Source organism: Phyllostomus discolor, chromosome X (genome assembly GCF_004126475.2).
Source record: "Phyllostomus discolor isolate MPI-MPIP mPhyDis1 chromosome X, mPhyDis1.pri.v3, whole genome shotgun sequence".
Lineage (NCBI taxonomy): Eukaryota > Metazoa > Chordata > Mammalia > Chiroptera > Phyllostomidae > Phyllostomus > Phyllostomus discolor.
Genome location: NC_050198.1, coordinates 6,713,053 through 6,734,876, shown reverse-complemented (window position 1 = coordinate 6,734,876; position 21,824 = coordinate 6,713,053). Strand labels below are relative to the sequence as shown.

Sequence of the window (21,824 nt, the reverse complement as noted above, 5' to 3'; positions counted from 1 at the left end):
TCAGCTGTTTATTAATAGTGCCCTTGTTATTTTAAAAGGTTAGTCCGCTGTTCATATGTCAATTAAAATATATATTCACTAAAAAAAATCTCCCTCTATGCTAAAGAAATCCATGTTTTCAGAATTATCACATGCTTTAATAAGCATTCAGTGCATATTTAAAAAAACAGTTCTCTCAATAAATACAAGTCTTGGGAACAAAATGAAGTTTCACAAAAGCCAAGAAGTCAAAGCTAAACTAATGATTTAAAGAGAGTCACTATATTTGGCTATGTGGGGATTCATGGTATTTGTATATCTATTGTTGCTGATCAGTTCCAGCCATTATATAAACAAGTAATGGTTGGCAATGATGAAAACAAAGCAAGCCAAAATTATTTTCATTTCCTAATGTGACTGAGAAGCATATTAGAGGTATCTTTTTTACTTTTAGAATCTATTGCTATTTCCCACCAAAACCCTTTCAAAAGGTTTTAGGGTCACAAAATAAACCAGCAGTTAAGTTTATTACTCATCTAACTCACCAAAAGCAATGTGGATTCATTGTGAATAGCTATAGAGAACGAGAACATTAAAATTAGAGGTAAAAATTAAGGTGTATATCAGTTTTGAAAAGTGGGAAATAGTATTTACTAAAATGGACAGTAAAAAGTAAAAACAGCAGAAAAATAAAACACTAACTTCAGTTAATGAATACTTCTTTACAAGACATATTTTGAAGAAATATTAGTATTTTTGAATGGGGTTCCTCCAGCTAAACAAAGAAGCTACATGCTCTAGGCGGGTAGGTAATTAGGAAGTCCTTCTAGGGGATGCCCAGGGCACAGTGGTGCCTCCATGTGGAACTTCGGACCATTTAAACTGGCCTTTTCTTGAAATGACATTAGGCCAGGGATGTCCTGTTCCTATTACTAATCATACCACAGGCACCTTTTATAACTTGCTTTACAAGTTTCAGTAACCAACCCCATAGTTCATGGATGCACAATAAAGGGTCAATGAGGTGCACAAAGTCTCAGTACTTGGTGGTTATCACAATTATGGCTAGAAAGTAAAGAAATAAGGAAAAAAAGTAAAAAATTGATATTATTCCTGAAAATCATCAAGCTAAGGAAATTCTAAAAATGCCACGATCAAAATCATTTAAATATAGTACTCAGTATTTCCTTTTTATGCTTCTAAGCACTTCTTCAGATGTTTAAGATACAGCAGAACTCATCTTTGCGATATTCCTTAACATAAAATATGAAGAAACTTAAGTTCTGCAAAACGTTTTTCCTTAAGCAAGCAGATTCATAATATTCAATTCTTTGAAAATATTGAGTAAAAACAACTACACATGCTTCCAATTGCTACATTGGACAAAACTGGTCATTCTACAGTGAATTCTTGCAGTGTTTCCATGTCTCACTTGTGTGTGCCATCTGCTAAATACTAATCTAATTTTTGTTTACAAAATGAAATGTCTTCCTATTTATATGTGCAGGTTTATAATTGTATGTGATTATATTTGAGTATCTGAAAAAATAACATTATAAAAGCCAACTTATTTTTTCAACATATGGATGAAACAAAAGTATAATTTAAAAAGTCACCCTATATTTTGAAAACTTTTGTAAATTATTTTAATGTAAATGCTTAAAAGTGTTTAATACAGAGTTTTTATACATGGAAACAATATACAATTTTCTACTAGCAGAGAATATAACTCAAAAACTTCCTTCCACATTCAATCAGGAGCTGGAATATTACACATAAATTACTAATCCCATTCAATGAACATTTAAAGAGAATAGAATTGTTCTAAAAATGTCTTTTGAACTCACAGATATATAACTTTTTCATTTATACCATACACAGGTGTATATTTACATAAGCATATTTTCATGGTTTATGATTATGCCTAAAACAATTTTATCAACATTTAAAATATTTAAAAAATATTTTTAGCCTACTCAAACCAGAAGGCCACAGTAGTATTTCCTAGAAAATTCTTTATCTGGGGTCATTAAGTGCCAGACCTATGAATGTATGCACATGCAGGTATTTGCTTTGAATTCTCATTAAATAAATACTGCATGATGAATTTAAAAAAAGGGGTAGACAATAGTGTCTACAGCAAAGACAGAGTAGTAATCTCCCTGCAATCAATTTTTTCAACATATGACTGAAAAGAATGCTCCTCTGCTACTTTAGGTCAAAACATAAAAAAATAATTTTAATATACCTGTAAAAGCTATCTATGTGGTATAGTATCTTAGTTTTCTATAGTTGTCTCCCCTTCACGGGGGCTAAATTCCAAGACCCTCCCAGTGGATGCCTGAAACCTCAGATAATACTGAACCTGTATGTGCTATTTTTCCTACACATACATACCTTTTCACATAAAAGAAGCATGTTACAGCTTCTCTTGCACTTTGGTATATTAAATAAAATAAGGGTTACTTGAACACAAGCAGTGGTGTACTGAGACAGTTAATCTGATAACTGAGACAGATATTGTGATTCACATCCCAGGCGAGACAGAGCAGGAAAGCATGAGATTTTGTCATACTACTCAGAATGACACAATTTAGAAGTTATGACTTATTTTTGGAATTTTCCATTACATATTTCTGATCCTCAGCTGACCATGGGTAACTAAAGGTACAGAAAGTGAAATTACATTTAAGAGAAGACTACTGTATTTGAAGGGCTCAATGTATTTTTAACTTACCAAAGTCACATAGTTTCAAAACATCATTGTGGCTGATTAAGAGATTTTCTGGCTTTATATCTGGAGTATCAAGATTGAAAAGCAATTATTAAAAAATGTGTCATGTACTACTGATTAACACCCTTAGATCACAATAAGAGCATCTAACTAGAATTATCCAGAATAATTTGAATAGAAACCTGTGGCAGGGAAAAGCAGAGTAACATTCTATGCTGCCACATAAAAGTTTCAATTAATTTCTTTTTGAGGAACATGCAGACCACAATTTCAAAAATATTTTCCCTTTAAAAGTTAAAGGCATTAATTGTACCTCTGAAAGGAATTTAAGAATGATTGAATCTAGGCCACCACATTTTAAGAAACTATTTTTACTTTATAAAATACTAATAACACAAATTCTGGAGGTACAATATAAAATGCTTACACCCACAACATACCTTAAAAGCATGTATGAGAGTAAATAACTAGCATTATTATATTTACGGGAGGAAAAAATACATATAAGATACATTTTCTGTTATGATTTTCTATGTCATTTCTACATTTACATATCTCTTTACCTTTTCAATGTGGTTCACAATTATAAATGTCTAATGTTGAAGCTATACTGAATGAGTCAAGAAAAGAGTTCTCAGCCCTGGCTGGAGTAGCTCAGGCTGAGCATGTGGACTGAGCACGGGCTGCGAACCAGTGTTGCAGGTTCAATTTCAGTCAGGGTACATGCCTGGGTTGCAGGTCATGACCCCCAGCAACTGCACATTGATGTTTCTCTCTCTCTCTCTCCTTCTCCCTCCCTTCCCTCTCTAAAAATAAATAAATTAAAAAAAAAAAAGAGTTCTCATTTTTTCCATGGATTTTTAAAGATGTGGTGGGAGTTGAGGAGTAGAAACACCAAGAAGAGGCAGTTTAATTACCCCCTTGGGAGGCATCTCACAATTGCATTTTTAGAGTATCCATTGTCTATATCATATGGTAGAAGTGAAACTGGACATAGGGAAGAAGTAGGAGTGAAATCTGTAGATTTCAGAACCATGATTTCTACTGCTAATTCCTACCCATTGATTCACTATTCACTTAACAAAATCAATCTATCACTGTGGAAATGCAGCTAAATCAGTTCCTTATTAATGTCCTCAAATTGCATAATATAGACTGTTATTTTACTCTAGACACCAGATTTCCAGCTGACTTGAACATCTATCCATGCCATCCCTGCTAAGACAACTGCTATGACAGTCAAACACAAGAGAAATATCAACTGTCTTGATCCAGAAATAATAGAAGTTGGCATTCTTTACAAGCTATTCTTAAAGTGAGGCTATTTTTAGTGATATCCTTTTGTCTGTGTATAGGTAAATTAAAACGTAGCATTCACTTATTTGATAATTCAAGACAAAAGTGAATATAGCAACATTTTCTGACAAAAATCTTTTAGCTTTATTGTTGTATCTATTTGTGTCCCATTATTGTAAAACTCTAGAATATAAGAAAGATTATCAGAATATAAATGGTGTAGAGTTAAAGATGGTGCTCAGAAAGTAATTTCCTTTTTACTGCTATAAACTACACACTTCATGGCAATAAAAAATAGAATAAGAGTTGAAGGAAGTATAATCATGGCTTTTATGTCAAGTTGATCATGCATACAACCTGCAAAAACGGGCAGTTTTCACCAACAGGTAGGAAAGATTAGGAGGTGAAGGTACAGACTGGAGATCTTGGTCTCTAAGGGAATGAATGATCAGTGACTGTCAACACAGTGTGTGTGTAGGGGGGGAGGGGCATTGTCAGTGACTTAGGGACTATTTCTAAAGCCTGATTTTGGGTTTGTTGCACATTACCTGGCCTACCTGAAGGACCAAAGGGGACTTGGAAGGCAAATGATGTCTCATATTGTACTATCAAAATGTATTTAATCTAAATGGAATGTCAGTGTCTATGGAAATATTCTTATAGTAATACGTAAGATATTTTATTGGAAAATTTGATGTTTTAATATCTTCCATTTCAAAAATTCCATACTTACCCCTATGAACAATATCATTCTTATGGCACCAGTGAATAGCTTTGATTAACTGATAGATGTAACTTTTTACTTTTTCAGGTGGAACTCCATTTGGCATTTCTTCCAGCAATTCAAGCATATTCTAAAAATTAAATAGGGAGCCATTAATCTCCAAAATTAGGTAGGCCCATAAATCATGTATTAACAATTTAAAAATGCATTTTAGGTGATAATTCATCCAATACTCAGCCTGCATTTTTAAAAATTGTTTTGCTTTTCATCTATAACCTTTTCCATGTTAAAGCCGGATACTGTATTAAATCAAGGTGATTTTTTTAAAGAGAATTGCCATTTTTACTACTCCCTAGTGTTGTCCCAAATTATAACCCTGTGCACTTTTCACTTTCTCTGAAACTTTTAGGCATCATTTTAGCAGTTTTCAAAGGAAAATCAACACAAAGAAGAGATAAGACGCTGTAATGTATAAAGGAGGAGGGGAACAGTCATTTTAACACAATGCATTGTGCATCTTTAATATAACTTTGCAATAAAACTAAGCCTTGCAAATATTCCTGGGAGAACTGAAAAATATTCTTAAAAGAAATAATCCCTAAGATTAGCAGTGATCAATACAATCAGTACATAAATGAAAACAGGTTGTCCCTGGCTGGCGTGGCTCAGTGGATTGAGCGCCGGCCTGTGAACTAAAGGGTCACCAGTTCGATTCTCAGTCAGGGCACATGCCTGGGTTATGAACCAAGTCCCTAGTTGGGGGTGTGTGAGAGGCAACCACACATTGATGTTTCTTTCCCTCTCTACCTCCCTTTCCCTCTTTCTAAAAATAAATAAAATCTTAAAAAAATACAGGCTAGAAAATACTGCTGAAATAAACATTCATAGACTCTAAACAAATCAATATTCAAAAAATTTCAGTGTGGAGTGACCATTGTAAAGTTCATGAAATTTTTTCATTAAGTACAAACTCCACTTAACTGGTCTCACTAAATTTCCAGATGAACCAAACATTCTCCATTCCTTCTGTAAAGCAGAAAACTGAAGCCCACAGCACCATTAGTTTATTGTTTGTAGACAGCCATCTAGGTCAGCCGTTCTCAAAGTGTGATCTGTGGGTCTCTGGAAGGGGTTCTCAGACCATACAGAGGGCTCATGAAGTCAAAACTACAGTCATAATAACACTTGGCCTTTTTCACTGTGCTGGCATTTACACTTATGGCCCAAAGCAATGATGGATAAATTGGTGGCACTTTAGCATGAATCAAGGCTTTGGATGCTTCAATGCCATACCCTTGCAGTTAAAATAAACACAAACCAACTTAGGTTGAGGTTGTTTTTGATGAAGCAGTAAAAATTATTACTTTTATTAAATTTCAATTCTTAAGTACATATATTTTTAGGAATCTACATAATAAAATGAGGAATATACATAAAGCATTTCTTGCTGCTAAACGTCAAAGTATGATGGTCATATTGAGGAAAAGCACTTGGGCAACTGAGTTGCAAACTAAACAAGCCACTTTTCTTGTGGAACACCATTTTTTAGTTGAAAGAATGACTGACACACAAACATGTGTGTTAACATGTAATGGGCTTATTATTGTTCTTTAAATGAATTAATAAATATTTGTACATTATTCAGCTTTGACTTTTAATACAAGAAATAGTAACAGATAAAGCCCCCTTAAATGAAAATCTCTTAGGGTTTCCAATAATGTTTAGAAGTGTAAAGGAGTCCTAAGACCAAAAAGTTAGAAAACTGCTGCTCACATACAACATGACAACTTTGTTCTCACCAGTCAAGCTGTATGCATATAAACAGTCAGATTCTGTTTACAACGCACTTGTACCCATTTATAACAGATGCACTTGTTATTTTAACATAACCGAACATCATATAAACCAATGAAATAATGTTCTTAAAAAGACATTTGCTGTTTATAAGAAAATTAAGTTTAATACTTTGGAACAACTTAATAAAGGAAAACCACCAAACCTACTGCTCTCTAAGCAAATGTGAGTGCAACAATCATAAAACATTTACAAGGATGGATGGTGGTGGTGATCAGGATTCTGCACTGAGATTGCTTTGCAATGGTTTTAAGCTTGTGATTCACTTTAAAGAAGCTAGCACAGGATATCATAGCTGATGCATTATGGGTATGATGTATGCAAGAAAGACCCATCAGAGCACCAATCAGAAGATTGGTACTCAAAAGGCCTTGACCTACTTCTGAAGAATGGCAAATCTATATTATGGGTTTTAAGTTAAAATAAAATGTTTAAAGTATGTATACACCACTTTTTAAATGATTCTCTACTTGAATTGCCTTTTTCAATTAACAATTGCATAGGAGGTCCCAAATGCACAGGAGGAATAAGAGGGCTTTGTAATAGAGAAAATAAATGGTCTCATTTCATATTCAACTCTAAATCCGTCAATGGCAGATAGGAATCCATTCTTCTCTCATTCTCCAGTAATACAATTTGTAAGTGGATACACAGGTGGCCAGAATGAAGAGTACATCTCCCCTCTGCCTTAGGGCTAGTGTGGCTATGCAGGTAAGTCCTGGCCAATGGGAAGTGATAGCTGGAGCTCTGTCTTTACCTTGAAGACAAGAGCCACATCTCAGGGGTGGTGAACAGAAAGGCAAAAGCAACCGGGGACTCCTAGGCTGTGGATGCCGTACCAGCCTGTACTGCCCACTTTTGCTTGCATTTGTACATGAGAAACTTCTTTGTTTCAGCTCCTGTGATCTTGTATCTCTATTACCACCCCCCACCCTTACTTAGAGAATCTTTCTCCTTGCCCTCTTGAGACTCGTCAATCATTAGGTACTGCCACTGAAGGAATGTTGTGATGGTCACCCTCCACTGAAAAAACACAGGGCCAGAGCAAGAAGCCCAGACCCAGGGATCAGAAGACTAGAGTTCCTGTAGCAGTTCTGCCACTTAACAGCAGACAGACCTCAGATATGACAGACTGTCTGAAACAAAGAGGTAATTTCTCCATTTGCTCCCACTAAATTGTTATGAATTGTGAATAATCACCATGAGTAGAACAGAAATAAAAAGGTAAATGAAATAGATGTCAAATTTTATTATTTGGCAGTGAAAAACTGCAAATGGCATAATTATTTGACAACTAAAAACTAATATAAAGAGCATCTGATTTTACAGCAATCTTTTAAAATAACTTAAAAAATATCAAACTTCATTTTTTTTTGGTGGGGAAGGTTCCTTCTTTAGGAAAATATCTAAATTGACACACAAAAAAAGAAACCTTAAAACAGATTTTAGGGGAAAAAACATAAAAAAGTGATTAACACAACAAGAAGCCTTGTAATATTTTTCAACTTTTGCTTGTAGTGCAGTTACTATATTTTTTGAAGTTACTTTATTTCTTTAATTAGAAAAAGAATTTGTAAAGGCTGAATTATTTCAAAAGCCGCATTACTGGTCAGTCATCTCAGCAGCACTGCTCTCTAGTTCAGGATGAGGGTGGTAGTCGTGACATTCTGTCATTTATGCCACAGAAAACACCTGGGGAATTGACCTAAAGCAAGCATAAACCTCTCCAGTCTTAATCTTCTTTAGATAATAACAAAGGAAATCAGCAGAGCCACCTATTTAATGATCAAGAAAACCTTTGAGAATGGCCATCTGACTCCACTTTATTTTATTCTTATTAAGACAGTGGTTTAAGTTCTTGACAATAACCAACTGCTGTAAGTCAGCTGCTGTTCAAGAAAATCATAAGCACATAAAATTGATTACTGTAGCGCACATTTGCCCTTAGGTCATACCATGAACAGTTAACAATTTCTAAAAAGTATGCTAAACAAGCATATGGATAACTCGAACAATGTGTGATCTTCTTTTCTCCAATGCTTCCAATTCCTTATCTGTGGTCTCACCTGTCTCTTCAAGCCTCACCTTGTGCCTCTTGGCACATCTTCTTCCCTCAAATATGGCCAAAACACTGGCAATTCACAAAAGGCTGCTTCATAAGCCCACCCATTCACCACATGTCTAAATCAGACGCCCATCTTATGCTTGTAGGATCTTACACATACCTCTACCATCCTGTACCATCACCACCAACTTATTTGTCTCTCCCTCAGAGGCCTGACTCAGGTTTAATTAAAATAAACCAAGTCTAAAAATTACTTGTTGAACACAGATTCTCAGACTTCAGAAGGCAACTCAATACACTGGTTAAACTTCAGATTATATTTATATGGTTAAATTATATAAAATCTGTCAATATATCCCAGGACTTCTCTAGTGATTGTGGGTAACACTTTCCATTTTTAAAGTCCTTAAATTATGAGAACATTAAGAAGTCATACTAGATAATAATACTTTCTTTAATAGTGTCAGAAATAGCCCTGAGAAAAAGAATCAGGCAAATGTCCACAGCCCCGATTAGTGACTTACTTTTTCAACATATTCAAACACCAAGTACAGTTTCCCCCTCCGACGAAAAGCTTCTTTCAGCTCCACAATGTTTTCCTGTTTGAGAGTGCGAAGCATTTTAAGCTCTCGTAAAGTCGTTTCCTTGACCTCTTCATTTTCTAGAATGTAAACAATGGCAAAGAGAGTAAAATTAAAGCTTTCAAACTGCTCTTCAGAAATTTCTAAGAACACTGAAAATACTAATTTCACTTTCCACTTTGAGTACTTCTGCATAAGAAGTCTAAGGATGACACATTAAATACCACCTTTTCTCGTTCAAAGGATCAAGAATAAGAAACTTCAAGAAAAGGCTTATTTGACCAGCATGAACCTAATTTTCTGCTTGAATTTTCTTAACCTCCTTATTGTAAAGTGTATGTGAAAAATACAGAGTTCCAGGTACCACACATGAACCCACTGTCAGTTTAACACTACATTCTGAGGAAGGAATGTCAAAGCATAAAAAGGAAGCAACCGTATCAGTATGCAGAGGAGCCTCTATGGAGCATCTGTAGCAGCTGATGTTTTTAAGTTTGGTCTGAAGCTCTGGCTTAAAAGAACATTTTATTCCTCAGGCTGCATGGGAGTCACCTCAGTGAGCAGCGGCCATGTGCCACGCATCCACAATGCAGCACACAGTCAAGTTGCAGGGAATTCCAAGCGTGTCTGATCTTCTCTTGGAACAGCAGCTGCTGTAGGTTCCTGCCATCCTCCCGTGGCATGTCCATCTGTCCATCCCAGATGGTGTAGCTATACTGGGGTGGAGAACTTATGCTGAACCAACATCTCCTTCTATATCATCAATGTCACTCATGAAAACCCCCATAGACGTGGAGGAAGGACAGAAGTCACATTAATTCTAATGGATCTATTAACAGGGGGAGTGGGGAAGATAATATTTCATTTTAAATGAGTTTTTATTATTTCACCAGAAAATTCTAACTACCATGTTTACATGTGTATACATAAGGATAGGTTCATACTTCCTTATATGCAATTCCAAGATTCCAAAAATCATTCTAAAAACTGAACACTTTTTCTAAACTTATGGCACATCTCTTTAAAGGTAAAACCTGAACTGACATGAGACCACTTATAGTCTTTGTGTATGCATCCCACTTAGTATGAATATTCATTTGTTGTACTTTAGAAATCGTACCTGATTACAAGGTGCTAAAGTAAGAACTCAAATTTTCATTCTAAAATCCAAGTTATAAATTCTGAAACACATCTGGCCTCCATGGTTTTGGGTGAAGGGCCAGAGTCCTAGCTTCAGGGTCTAAGTTGTGTAACCCTCAGGTTCAGGTATTTCTGGGGCAGGGGAGAGGGAGAAAAATTGAGTTTAGGGATAGGAGTAAGAAAGATTAAGGCACGCCTTCTAGGAAGAAATACTTCCTAAGCAGGATACACAGGAGGAAAAAGTCTCAATGGGGCCAAAGAGGGGAGGGGGTATTATAAATATAGTGCCCGGAGGGAGTACTTCTCAGATTATTTTCTGTCTTAAACCCCAGTCAAATTGAGTTTAAAGAAACGAGAACTGGTTACACCAATGAAAAGATTCTCCCACTTCAGTAAGAAAACTGTTGGAGAAGGGTGAAACTCAGATTAGGAAAAGGCAGAAAGAGACACTGCCTATCAGAAGGAACCCAAGGACCAGCTATAGTTAAGGCCAACAGTGGCTTAGGCAAGGAACCATCCCAGTCCATTTCAGGGGTACTCACAGCACCCACATCAGTGGAAAAGAGCATGGCACGGTGGGGGACACCTGGCAGTAGGAGGGTACTGTGTGTGATATGATGGGGGACTTCCCAAAGCAGCTTAGAGAATGGGGGCAGAGGCAGAGGTGGGGGCAGAGAGGGACACAGAGGTCCAGCTGCTCTGCTATTTGAGGCTAAGTCAGAGAAGTGGTATTTTGTGGTTGTTAGAACCGCTAAAGCCTAGAGAACACTAAAAGCCTTTAGTCTTATGAAGAAGGCTAACCAGCCTCTCTGCTCTCCCATGTGAGTAATTCGCAAGGTTGGGATGCTCAAACTAAAATTCACCTATCTCTAAGACATAGAAACACACAGATCTCAGTAAGAAGCAAGTGATCTTCTAACAAGGAAGTGATGCAGCAAGAAATAATGTATTGATTACTCATGGCCTGGTTCCTGCCTACTTTTCTATCCTCATCTCATGTCCCCCTTCTCCCAACCCCACCCATTAGTCTTTCAGTTTCTAAACAGCTTCAAACTTTATTTTTCAATGTTAGGGCCTTTGGACTAATTCCCTCTGCCTAGAACTCTCATTCTACTATAGGGCTGGCTCCTTCAGGTTTTAGTTTAAATGTCATTCCTTTAGTTTTATCTAGTCTGGGAAGCTTCCAAGACAAGGCAAAACTAAAGGAGTTCATCATCACCAAGCCATTATTACAGGAAATGTTAAAGGGATTTATTTAACAAAAAGATGATCAAAACTATGAACAGTAAAATGACAACAAACTCACAACTATCTACATCTGTACCAAAACAACAACAACAACAACAACAACAACAACAACAAAAACCTAAGCAAACAACTAGAACAGGAACAGAATTGCAGAAATGGAGATAACAAGAGAGGGTTATCAGCTGGGAGGGGGTAGCGGGAAAATGAGGGAAAAGGTGCAGGGAATAAGAAGCATAAATGGTAGGTACAAAATAGACAGGGGAATGTTAAGAATAGTACAGGAAATGTAGAAGCTAAAGAACTTATATGTATGACCCATGGACATGAACTAAGGGAGGGGAATGCTGGAGGGAATGCAGGTACCAGGCGCAGGTGGGCAAAGGGGAAAATTGGGGCAACTTTAATAGCATAATTAATAAAATTTATTTAAAAAATAAATGTCACAAGCTTTGCCTAGCGCACTAAACCAAAGCAGGCCTCCATCCCCATTATTCCTTATCACAATACTCTGAAAGTTTCTTACAGATTTTCACATCTTTATTTATATCTTTGTTTGCTTACTGGTTTACCATCTGTTTGGCCACCCCTGCAAACTGAGAGCTCTAGGAGGACAGGCCCCAGTTCTTCTGTTCCAGCATATACACCCAACAACCTAGGACTATACCTGGTAACAAAGAGGGGATCAATAAATAACTTCCTACAGGACTGCTTTCACTGGTGTCGAGAAGATGACATCTTTGCTCACATGTGGCTTGCTCTTACTACCTTAAGGCATGGGCAGCCACAATGCAAGACCTAGATTTTATGTGCTTTTAACCAACTAACAGTGTGAAAGGTGACTTTGAGCAAGCCACTTAACTTGTTATTCATAAAATAAATAAATGGGCATCCCCCACACATACACATACCCTAAAAAAAAAATCCCATCACCTTTTAAAATATAATAATCAATGATTTATTTTCATTAAAATCTCATTGATTATGAGCCTAAACCTCATTGAATTTTGGTTCTTTGTTATGTATGCATCATTCAAACCTATACTGACTCTACTTAAGAATGGTTATAAAATAGAAAGGAATCTTCCAAATGCAGTTCACAAAATCACTTAGTATGCAATGTCCAAACCACCTCATTTGAGCAGTCCATCATTTTTAGGAAATGAAGGCTTCTCTAATTTATGCCAGTCAGAGGTACTAAAAGTTGAGACTGTAATAAGTGGGAATGGGCAGGAAGTGGAATTATTAATTACATAAGTGCAAGAAAATGCATACGCTTCATTACTGGGTATATTCTATCATTTTTGTTTCACCCAGTACTTTTAAGGTTCCTGGCCTACCCTCAACTTTATGATGAAAATTTGGGCACTAAACAATCACATGATGGGAAACAGGAAAGCACATTCCACTTATGTTTGTTTTTCTCTTCAGAGGCCAGAAAGTAGCCATGCTCTTCATTGAGGTAGTTTTTTAAAGGTGGTAGCAGAACCCACTGAAGTAAGCACAAAAATCCCTGCCTTCCACTTGATAGAATCCCATGGATTCTTTATTGAGGCCAGCCTCCTCCGGCTTACAAATGAAGAAACCAATTCGAAAAAAGAATAACTTTCTCAAGGTGAGTGAAGAGAATGTCACATTGAGTAGAACACAGGGACATAGGCAACATGGTGGAAGGCAGTGAGGGAGCTTTGGAGAGTGAGTTGGAACAGCCAATTTCAGATCTAGAGTCTATTAGTGCTCAGCTGAATGGCAAAGCAGCATGCTGCGGGTGGAAGAAAAACTCAACAAAGACCCTGTGGTCTGAGTCTTAGTCTCAGCTAATCACATAGTAGCTGTGCAGCTTTGGGCCTTTGGTTCTTCAGCTGCACACTGGGGTTTGGGATTCTTCTAGATGATGCAGAAGGTCCTTCTAGGTGTAAGAGCTGGTACTTCCATGTGAATACTGCTGGTACGCATGCTAGGGGACTTGGTTATCCGTTATCACCGAGGGTGTTGAACTTAGCACAGACAGCAATTCTGACAAAATTATGTAAACTCAACTGAGTGGTGGCTAAATGGCAGGGTAGGGCAAGGACATTAACTAAAACAAAACAAAACAAAACAAAAAAGCCAAAAAACAAAACTATTTTGAAGCTTGTCAGGAAGGTCAGTTAACACACCTAAAAAAAATTAAAAAGAGAGGTTGACTGAAGTAAAAGAAAATGATTTTTAAGAAGAATGATCACAGGAGCAAGAGAAATGCAAAGATAAGTGATGAAAAGAGAAAAATCTAAAGATGAGCTGCATCTCTATTGTAACTCTATTTTTAAAGAACTGTGGGCTTGTAAAAAAAAAATCCAGAAATAGCTGTAACCTACTTTTTGAAATCAGAACCCTGAAATTCTTGTATAGCCAAAGCGGCCCCCCCAAAATGGAACTTTAAACAGGTACACTGGTGGGGTGGGGAGTCAACCCATCCTTGTATAAAACCAAAAGGATTACCATGTTTGAGTCCAGTGGCCCTGACTGAAGAGGGAACATCAATAGGAGGGCAACTGACATGGCCAGGAGGGTTTGAATAGCGGTGCTGTCATATATACCAAAAAAGATGAGAACGCTTACATCTTCAGAGATGAAGGTCAGGCAAAGTACAATGTAAATTTATTAAATCATGAAAGGTGCAAAATGTTCACCAAATCCTAGAAGAATCCCTGAAGTTTGAAAGAGCTCTATTTTGGACATTAAAAGCAAGCGTGGTGAAGTCATGACAAGCAGAATGCTCAAGCTTAGTTAACTTGAATTCTCTGTTTAACCAGGGGTTGGAACATTAGTTTCAAGGCCTCTCTTACGGAGAAATCAAGTTCTTGAATTTAAGGACCAAAGATTTTGAACTCTTGTTTTGTACCATTATACAAAATAAGAGCCTAGAGTACCTCAATCCAAACATAAAGGTAGAGCTTTCTAGTGTCTGGGTAAAAATAAGAATGAAATAAATTGAAAGAAAAAAGTGGATGATCAATTAAACATTTTTCTCTTGATTAAGAATAAATAGGTTCATTCCAAGGGAAACATATTTATCTACAGAAAACAAAAGCAGCAGCAGGATATTAATGCAAGAAATGTTATTTTATATAAAAGTAGAGAGACAACCTAAATTCCATCTTAATTAAAGACTGCAACACAGCTCCCTGAGAGTCAGTCTCCTTGCTATGTGACAAGTAGGGAGAATCCCCCCTCACTCCATCACCTGTACATTCAGTCCAACAAAACAAAAGGTGTCACATCAGAAGATCCAAATGTACATGTCAAAAATAAATTCTAGACCACAGGATCTCCTCAATTAAAGGCTGAACAGACAATGCTTTTAATTCTTGTCGGTCCAAAGCTATTTAGTCTAAATCAGTGCTCTTGGATTATTTCGTAAATTCAGGACAGCAGACATGTGTACGTGTATGCATGAGAATGATAATCCAATAGTGACAGAATATTATACTCTGAACATCAAATATCATTGTATAACACTGGACTCATAAGAAGAGTAGATGAATTAGGCTAATTTTATCATCATACATAGTCTAAAAGTACCTTTTAACTAAACAATCTCTAGTATTTTTTTGGTCTGTAGTCCTTTTTCTCTTCTCAGAAAAGCCAAATACTGAGCAGAACTAATTTTATGGAGACTTCTGGTTGGTTAGGTGTTTATCAGCCAATGTTTCTCTGTGGAAACTGACATTAATAGACACATGCATAATACTATCATTTAGGGTATCATAAAGAATTCATTATCTGAGACTCCATATTTATGATGATATATATAAGAAGCAAACATCAAAACAAGAAAATATTAACTAATGAAGTGATCTCAGATAAAAATGCCATTACTGAAGAATTTCTCCCTTTAACAGGAGTTTTTTGTCCCCCACCTAGTATGTCCAACTCTTTTATGGAAACTCATAGGCAAAGACAGTGATAAATAATCCAATAGAGTTATATCGGAATAAAAAACTGACAAGGATGAAGACGGAAAGACAGGAACATACAAAAATGAAAAGAAAACTGAGAAAGCCTTTTGTGGATTTTTTAATGACTCTTTCTTATTTTGAAAGCTATTCATTGACCTAGCCTATAATTTTACTATAAGAGTTGCCCCTTCCCCCAAAAGAAAACATGATTCTTTCCTCTAAGAAATAGCACAAAGTTGCTATTAAAACCTAAATTGTGTTAACTATAAGATGAAGTAAACTTACCTTTGTAATTTTAGTTTCTTTTCCCCAATCTAACTGTTTATTTACCAGGAAATGTTGGCTCCCATTTTAAATAATGTTCTGTTATCCTAGGATAATAAGGACCCCTTGAACTAAATAGTGGTCTACCTTAAAATGTAGTTTCAAAACATTTTATACAGATTTGTGGATACAAAGATATTTAATGAGGCAATAGGACATAGTTATAATCTTTTAAAGTTAACAGAAGGTAATATATACTCTCATAAAATATCCCTTGATATCATCAGTGTGAGAATACTTAATTAGCTTGAATGTGGATCAGACCAAGTTCAGATCCTATTATGGCTTAACAATATTTTTACAAGGTTATTTCATTATCTTCACAAAGATTTAAATATTGGCTTTAGAAAAGTCACTATCATGATATCAAGAGAATATTTTCAGAGTAACTAGTAAGAGATTACTGAGAGCTTTATGACAGTAAGGACAATATTATGAAACTCTATTTTCATTATAATTGGCCTAAATGAAATTTAAGATGATAAACTGTTTCAAAATAAAGTGGTTTACATAGGGGTTGAATGGACATCCTCATCTGTACTAGACTATTTATATACACTTCTCCAAAAGTGTTGTTCACCACACACGTTCCCCTTACTTTCCATTAAGCAAGATACTACTCTGGTAGGAGGAAAGGGTAAAGACAGAAAACAGAGTATGAAATCTCCCAGGGAGAACTGGAAACAGTAGGAAAGTGTGCTTAAACCAGGACTGGAGTAAAAAGTTAAAAATAATTTGATGTCTTCAGATTCTATCATTGACATATTTGGAAGTATCCCTCTAGAAGTATGTATAGGTGTATCTACAAAGGTGTCCATCTGCAGAGTGGGTGGGTGTACAGAGCAAGAGCAAAGTGGACTTTTCGAACACTTTGGACAATTCACTATGGAGTCCCTGTCAGCCATGAACAACAGTTATGTCCAGTGCTCTGTCAAGACTGAAGTAATGGAGTGTAATAGGGATGCCCTTAGGAGGGGCCAGAACGCCCAAAACCACAAGTCTAACACTTGAATAAGGACTCCATCTGGACACCTATATGCGTGGGACCTCCACCTCTGGTGGGCTATAAGAAGTCAGAGCTCCGACCACCCAACGCTCGAGCCTGGCTGTACTATGGGTCGTGCTCAGAGCCCCACTGGACTTCCACTCCACCGGATGTGTGCCACCACTGGAGCTGCCTGGCTTGGGACTGATGCCCACCTCTCCACCTGCAGATGCCAGCAGTGACCGGGACTTCATGCTGGACGCTCGCTCTGCTCACTTCTATCATGTACGCACCCCCTGCATGTAACTCTACAGGCTTACTGGGGAGGCCTCCCCTAATAAACCTGGCATTGTGGAAACATATAAATGTGTGTACTCCTTTTGAGGATGCTCCCTTGTTCACCAACAGTGGGTGATAAGGCTGCATGCCTGAGGTTTAGTAACTGATAATGGCCCCACAGCAATGAAAGCAGAGTTGGAGTGATGTTTTGTCAGGTTAGTGAAATAAGCGCTGATCAAATGTTTTCTATAATGTCTACACTATTCGTACAATCCTGGGATACCACAGCTAGAAAAAACCTCACCTCAAAATTATACACAGTCATTCTGGACTGACTGCTTTCCACTCTGTTTCACTGCTAGTTATTTACAGGTCTTAATTCTATTAATAGGTCATAAGCTTCTTAACATCTGCACCTGATTTACCTTCACAGCTCTTACAGCACCTCATTCAGTGCTCAATGAATTTCAACAGATACACTATTGACTGCCACTCAGAAGATATAACACAGGTACAAATATATCATTTAATTGAAGCTAAGAACTGATATGCAGAGGATAGAGAATGCAAAGAACATGGTATTTAGTTTTTTAAAAAGCATTGGCATACATGCCCTAGATTGTACTGCTTTTCAAAAATTTGATGACAATTGTCATTTTTGGTGGTAACTGATGCTTGATGATGTGCCTTATAAGATGAATGAATGCACAGACAGAAGTCTTTATGCTCATGCAAGGGTTATGCTCTGATTTACTGTTGGCAACCACTCTTTTTAGTGGATCACCGCTGATCTCCTGGTCACCTGTGGCTAGCCCAAAGCCACTGCCTAAGAAGTGGCCGCAGTCAGTTTCCTGGGGCTATTGTTTCCTGTTAAACTACAGGGACATCATTTGAAGTATCTTTCTTTTTCTTTCTTTCTTTCCCTCTTTCTTCTCTCCTCTCTCTCTTTCTTTCTATTTTAAGAATGAGCTAAAAGCATTTTTTATTGCCTTCTCTTTAAGGCTGCCAGGACAATGGCTGCTGTGCATGTGCCCCACATAACAAGCACACCAAAGTCAGGTTACATCAAGTACCACTGACTCTGCACCACAAAAGTGAGCCCTTTTTGTTATTTAACATTTGCTGAGTCTCTAAGGTAAGGGTGATGAAACTGTTCACAAGTATAGAGGCTGCTGTCTTACAGTAGTCAGTCAACATGTGCTGATGAAAGTAGGCTGTGACTGCTACTGTCATACTTCTAATTAGACATGAAGGGTGATGCTATACTGGTGACTCCTAAGCGTGGAGCACTATTTTTCAAATGGCAGGTTGTGAGTCATCAGTGGTGAAATCAATGTATTTGATGCCACAATAAGCATTTACATGAATTATACGACCAGAAAAGAATAGAAAATGGAGAACCTCATATTAGTAAAATAAAGCGATTCTGTAACACATTTCCTTCAGTTTCATATTGGACATTATATACATTGATACTGGGTTAGGATATAAAAAAAGTATCTCTACTGTGGGTCCCTGTCAAAAAAAAAAAAAAAAAGAAAAAAGAAAAGAAAAATGCTGCCTAGAGCTTCTCAAACATTGTGTCTTCATAGTCAGTTTTTCTACTTGGCTGTCTTTAAATGGCCAATAGTCTACATTTAAAACCCAATAAACTACTGAAATGCTTTATTTGTTTTTTGATGTATCACTTTTTTGTACATAATTTTTTTTAAAAAGAGGGGTTATTTTAACCTTTTTTACCTAGCATGGGGTAATTTTAATACTCTATTGGAAATGGTTTGGATGTGGGACTAAGCCCTCCAAGTACAGTATTTCCCCTTGAAAAAGTTTTATTCACCTAATGACTTAATATAAAATCACTCTTTTGATACCATCTATGTACCACTTCTTGTATTTCTAACAGACTAGGAACAAGATATCACAGTTCCTCATACTAAAGCCTTTTACACAGTGCTTGCTATTTGTGTGAATCCACAGAAATATTTTCTTCAAATCAATTTCCTTATTTTAATAATATTTAGAAACAACATAAATAGCATGCTTTCTATCCAGCATATGAAGCAACTTTTCCAATATCAACTGTACCTTAAAAGACAAGATGAGTCTTCTAATAGCATGAGATTTGAAAGATTCACACTGAAGGAACTAAAATTTTCAAAGACAAGCATGATAAAAAATAAGCTATATTCACTATCTAAGATTGAGACTTTGTAATTTCAGGAATAGAGCGTAATTAGCTCAATGCCATCTCTTCCACATTCTAGTCATAGAAATTAAATATATAAGTTTATAGACAGAAAAAATATATATACCTTCGCTATCCTTGAATTTCTTGATTGCCACAATTTCATGTGTTTCCTGCAAAGGAAAAAGAGACAGAAGGAAAGTCAATCTCCCATGTTTTTCAAACTGGGAATCCCAACTGTCCGGGGGCAGGTATACTCTGCGACAGTGGCAAGAACCCAGAGAATAAAAAATAGATCCTCCTCCTCCCCAGTCCCTCACTTCTTGGTTCCAAAATTCTTTCTTACCACCCTGTAGACATTATCAAGGAAGAAAAAGGAGAAGGGGGACCAAGGGAGAGGGCGAAGAGCAGAGACAGTGAGAGAACTTGGATGAACCAGAAATGTCAATGTCGCAGGGATACATAAAAGTGCCACGAAGACTAACAATAGATGACCAACTGTACTGCCCTCTGTAATCCAGGGACACACTTTAACTGGGCTCCTAAGACCAGAGACAAGGCTTCTACAATACTTGGCATTCACTGGCAGTAGAAAGCCTCTGCCAAGTCTTCTCTTTCACTTACCTTTTTCTAACAAACCTCTCTAGTTGCTCACCAATTTTTCCCTATGAGTGGTCATTTCAAATTGGAAGTGAGACAACGTTTGTCAGCAAATACCAATCACCACCACCCCCTCCACCTTTATTTAGCTCTCCTGAATTAACAGAAGTAGTTTGTGAGCTGAATTTTAAACTAAAATGATGCAAATCTTCTTTCTTCCTTTTTTTGGTTGGAAGAAAAGAATATAAGAGCTAGAAATGAAATGGAAATGCTAACAACTAAGTACCACTATACTAAATAACTCATGTCTAATTCTGGTCTATAAAAAGCTTTCGGCAAAATAATATAGATTCCTCAAAGCACACATGTCATATAGAAAGGTCTTCTGAATGACTCAGGCCTACATTTTACTCTGAGTACACTTTCAAATCAGTAGGAACAAATCTTTTAATAAAACATTGTCTCTCCATCAAAACAAAGGCTTAAAAGGGGACACAAATACCAGGCAATAACCAACACAGTACAAATCATTAACATTAAATAGATATGCTTTTCACCTAACTTACTTACAAAAACAAGGGGGATCATGAAAGTGGGGTGGTAGAGGGAGAAGGGAAAAAAACCATTTTATTTATTTATTTATTTATTTTTAATATATATTTTATTGATTATGCTATTACAGTTATCCCAAATTTTCACCTTTGTCACCCTCCACCCAGTACCACCCTTCCCTCCAGCAACCCATCATCTTAGTTCATGTCCATGGGTTGTACATATAAGTTCTTTGGCTTCTCCATTTTGTATACTATTCTTAACACTCTCCTGCCTATTTTTTACTGACCAATTATGCTTCTGAATCCCTGCAACTTTCCCCCAATTCTCTCCTTTCCTCCTCCCAGCTGATACCTTCCAAATGGTCTCCACACTTATGATTGTTTGGGTTCTGGTTGTTGCTTAGCTTGTTTTTGGTTTTGGTTTTGATTCAATGGTTTATAGTAGTGAATTTCTAACCTTTTTAATATTCATAGTTCTGATCTTCTTTTTCTTAAATAAGTCCCTTTAACATTTCATGTTATAATGGCTTGGTGACAATGAGCTCCTTTAGTTTTACCTTGTCTGGGAAGTACTTTATCTGTCCTTCCATTCTAAATAATAGCTTTGCTGGATAGAGTAATCTAGGTTGTAGGTCCTTATTTTTCATCACTTTGAATACTTCTTGCCAGTCCATTCTTGCCTGCAAAATTTCTTTTCAGAAATCAGCTGAAAATCTTAAGGAAAACCACTTTGTAGGTAATTCTCTGCTTCCCTCTTGCTGCTTTTAAGGTTCTCTCTTTATGCTTAACCTTTGGCATTTTTATTATGTGTCTTGGTGTGGTCCTCTTTGGGTCCAATTTGTTTGGGACCTTCTGTGCATCCTGGACTTGTATGTCTAGTTCCTTTGCCAAATTAGGGAAGTTTTCTTTCTCATTACTTTTTCAAGTTTTCAATTTCTTGCTCTTCCTCTTCTCCTTCTGGCATTCCTGTGATTCGGATGTTGGCACATTTGGAGTGCACAGTCTTCTTGTACTATCCCTGTTTTTTTTTTTTTTTTTTTTTTAATGATTGTTTCTTCTTTCTGTTTTGGTTGAATGTTTTTCTTCCTTACGCTCCAAATCACTGATATGAATCCCAACTTGCTTCCCTTCACTGTTGGTTCCCTATAGATTTTTATTTCTTTTAGTGTAAACCTAATTTCTTCCTGTATGTTGTTATACTCACTGAGGTCTTTGAGCACCCTGATCCCCAGTGTTTTGAACTCTGCATCCAATGTTGGTTATCTCCATTTTGTTTAGTTTTTTTTTTTTTTTTTCTGGGGGTTTGTTCTGTTCTTTCATTTGAGCTGTATTTCTTTC

General features: G+C 36.7%; 1 protein-coding gene across 4 annotated transcripts in view; it reads right to left on the bottom strand.

Moving 5' to 3' along the window:
- Window positions 1-21,824, bottom strand: part of CDKL5 (cyclin dependent kinase like 5) — a 171,775-nt gene that overhangs the window by 65,416 nt on the left and 84,535 nt on the right. For all 4 annotated transcript variants that reach the window (XM_036017173.1, XM_036017172.1, XM_036017171.1 and 1 more), the window contains exons 4-7: window positions 19,460-19,505; window positions 9,177-9,313; window positions 4,743-4,863; window positions 2,717-2,776 (exon numbers count right to left, since the gene is read on the bottom strand). In XM_036017173.1, coding sequence (XP_035873066.1) covers window positions 2,717-2,776; window positions 4,743-4,863; window positions 9,177-9,313; window positions 19,460-19,505 — 364 coding nt within the window. The remainder of the gene's footprint in view (window positions 1-2,716; window positions 2,777-4,742; window positions 4,864-9,176; window positions 9,314-19,459; window positions 19,506-21,824) is intronic.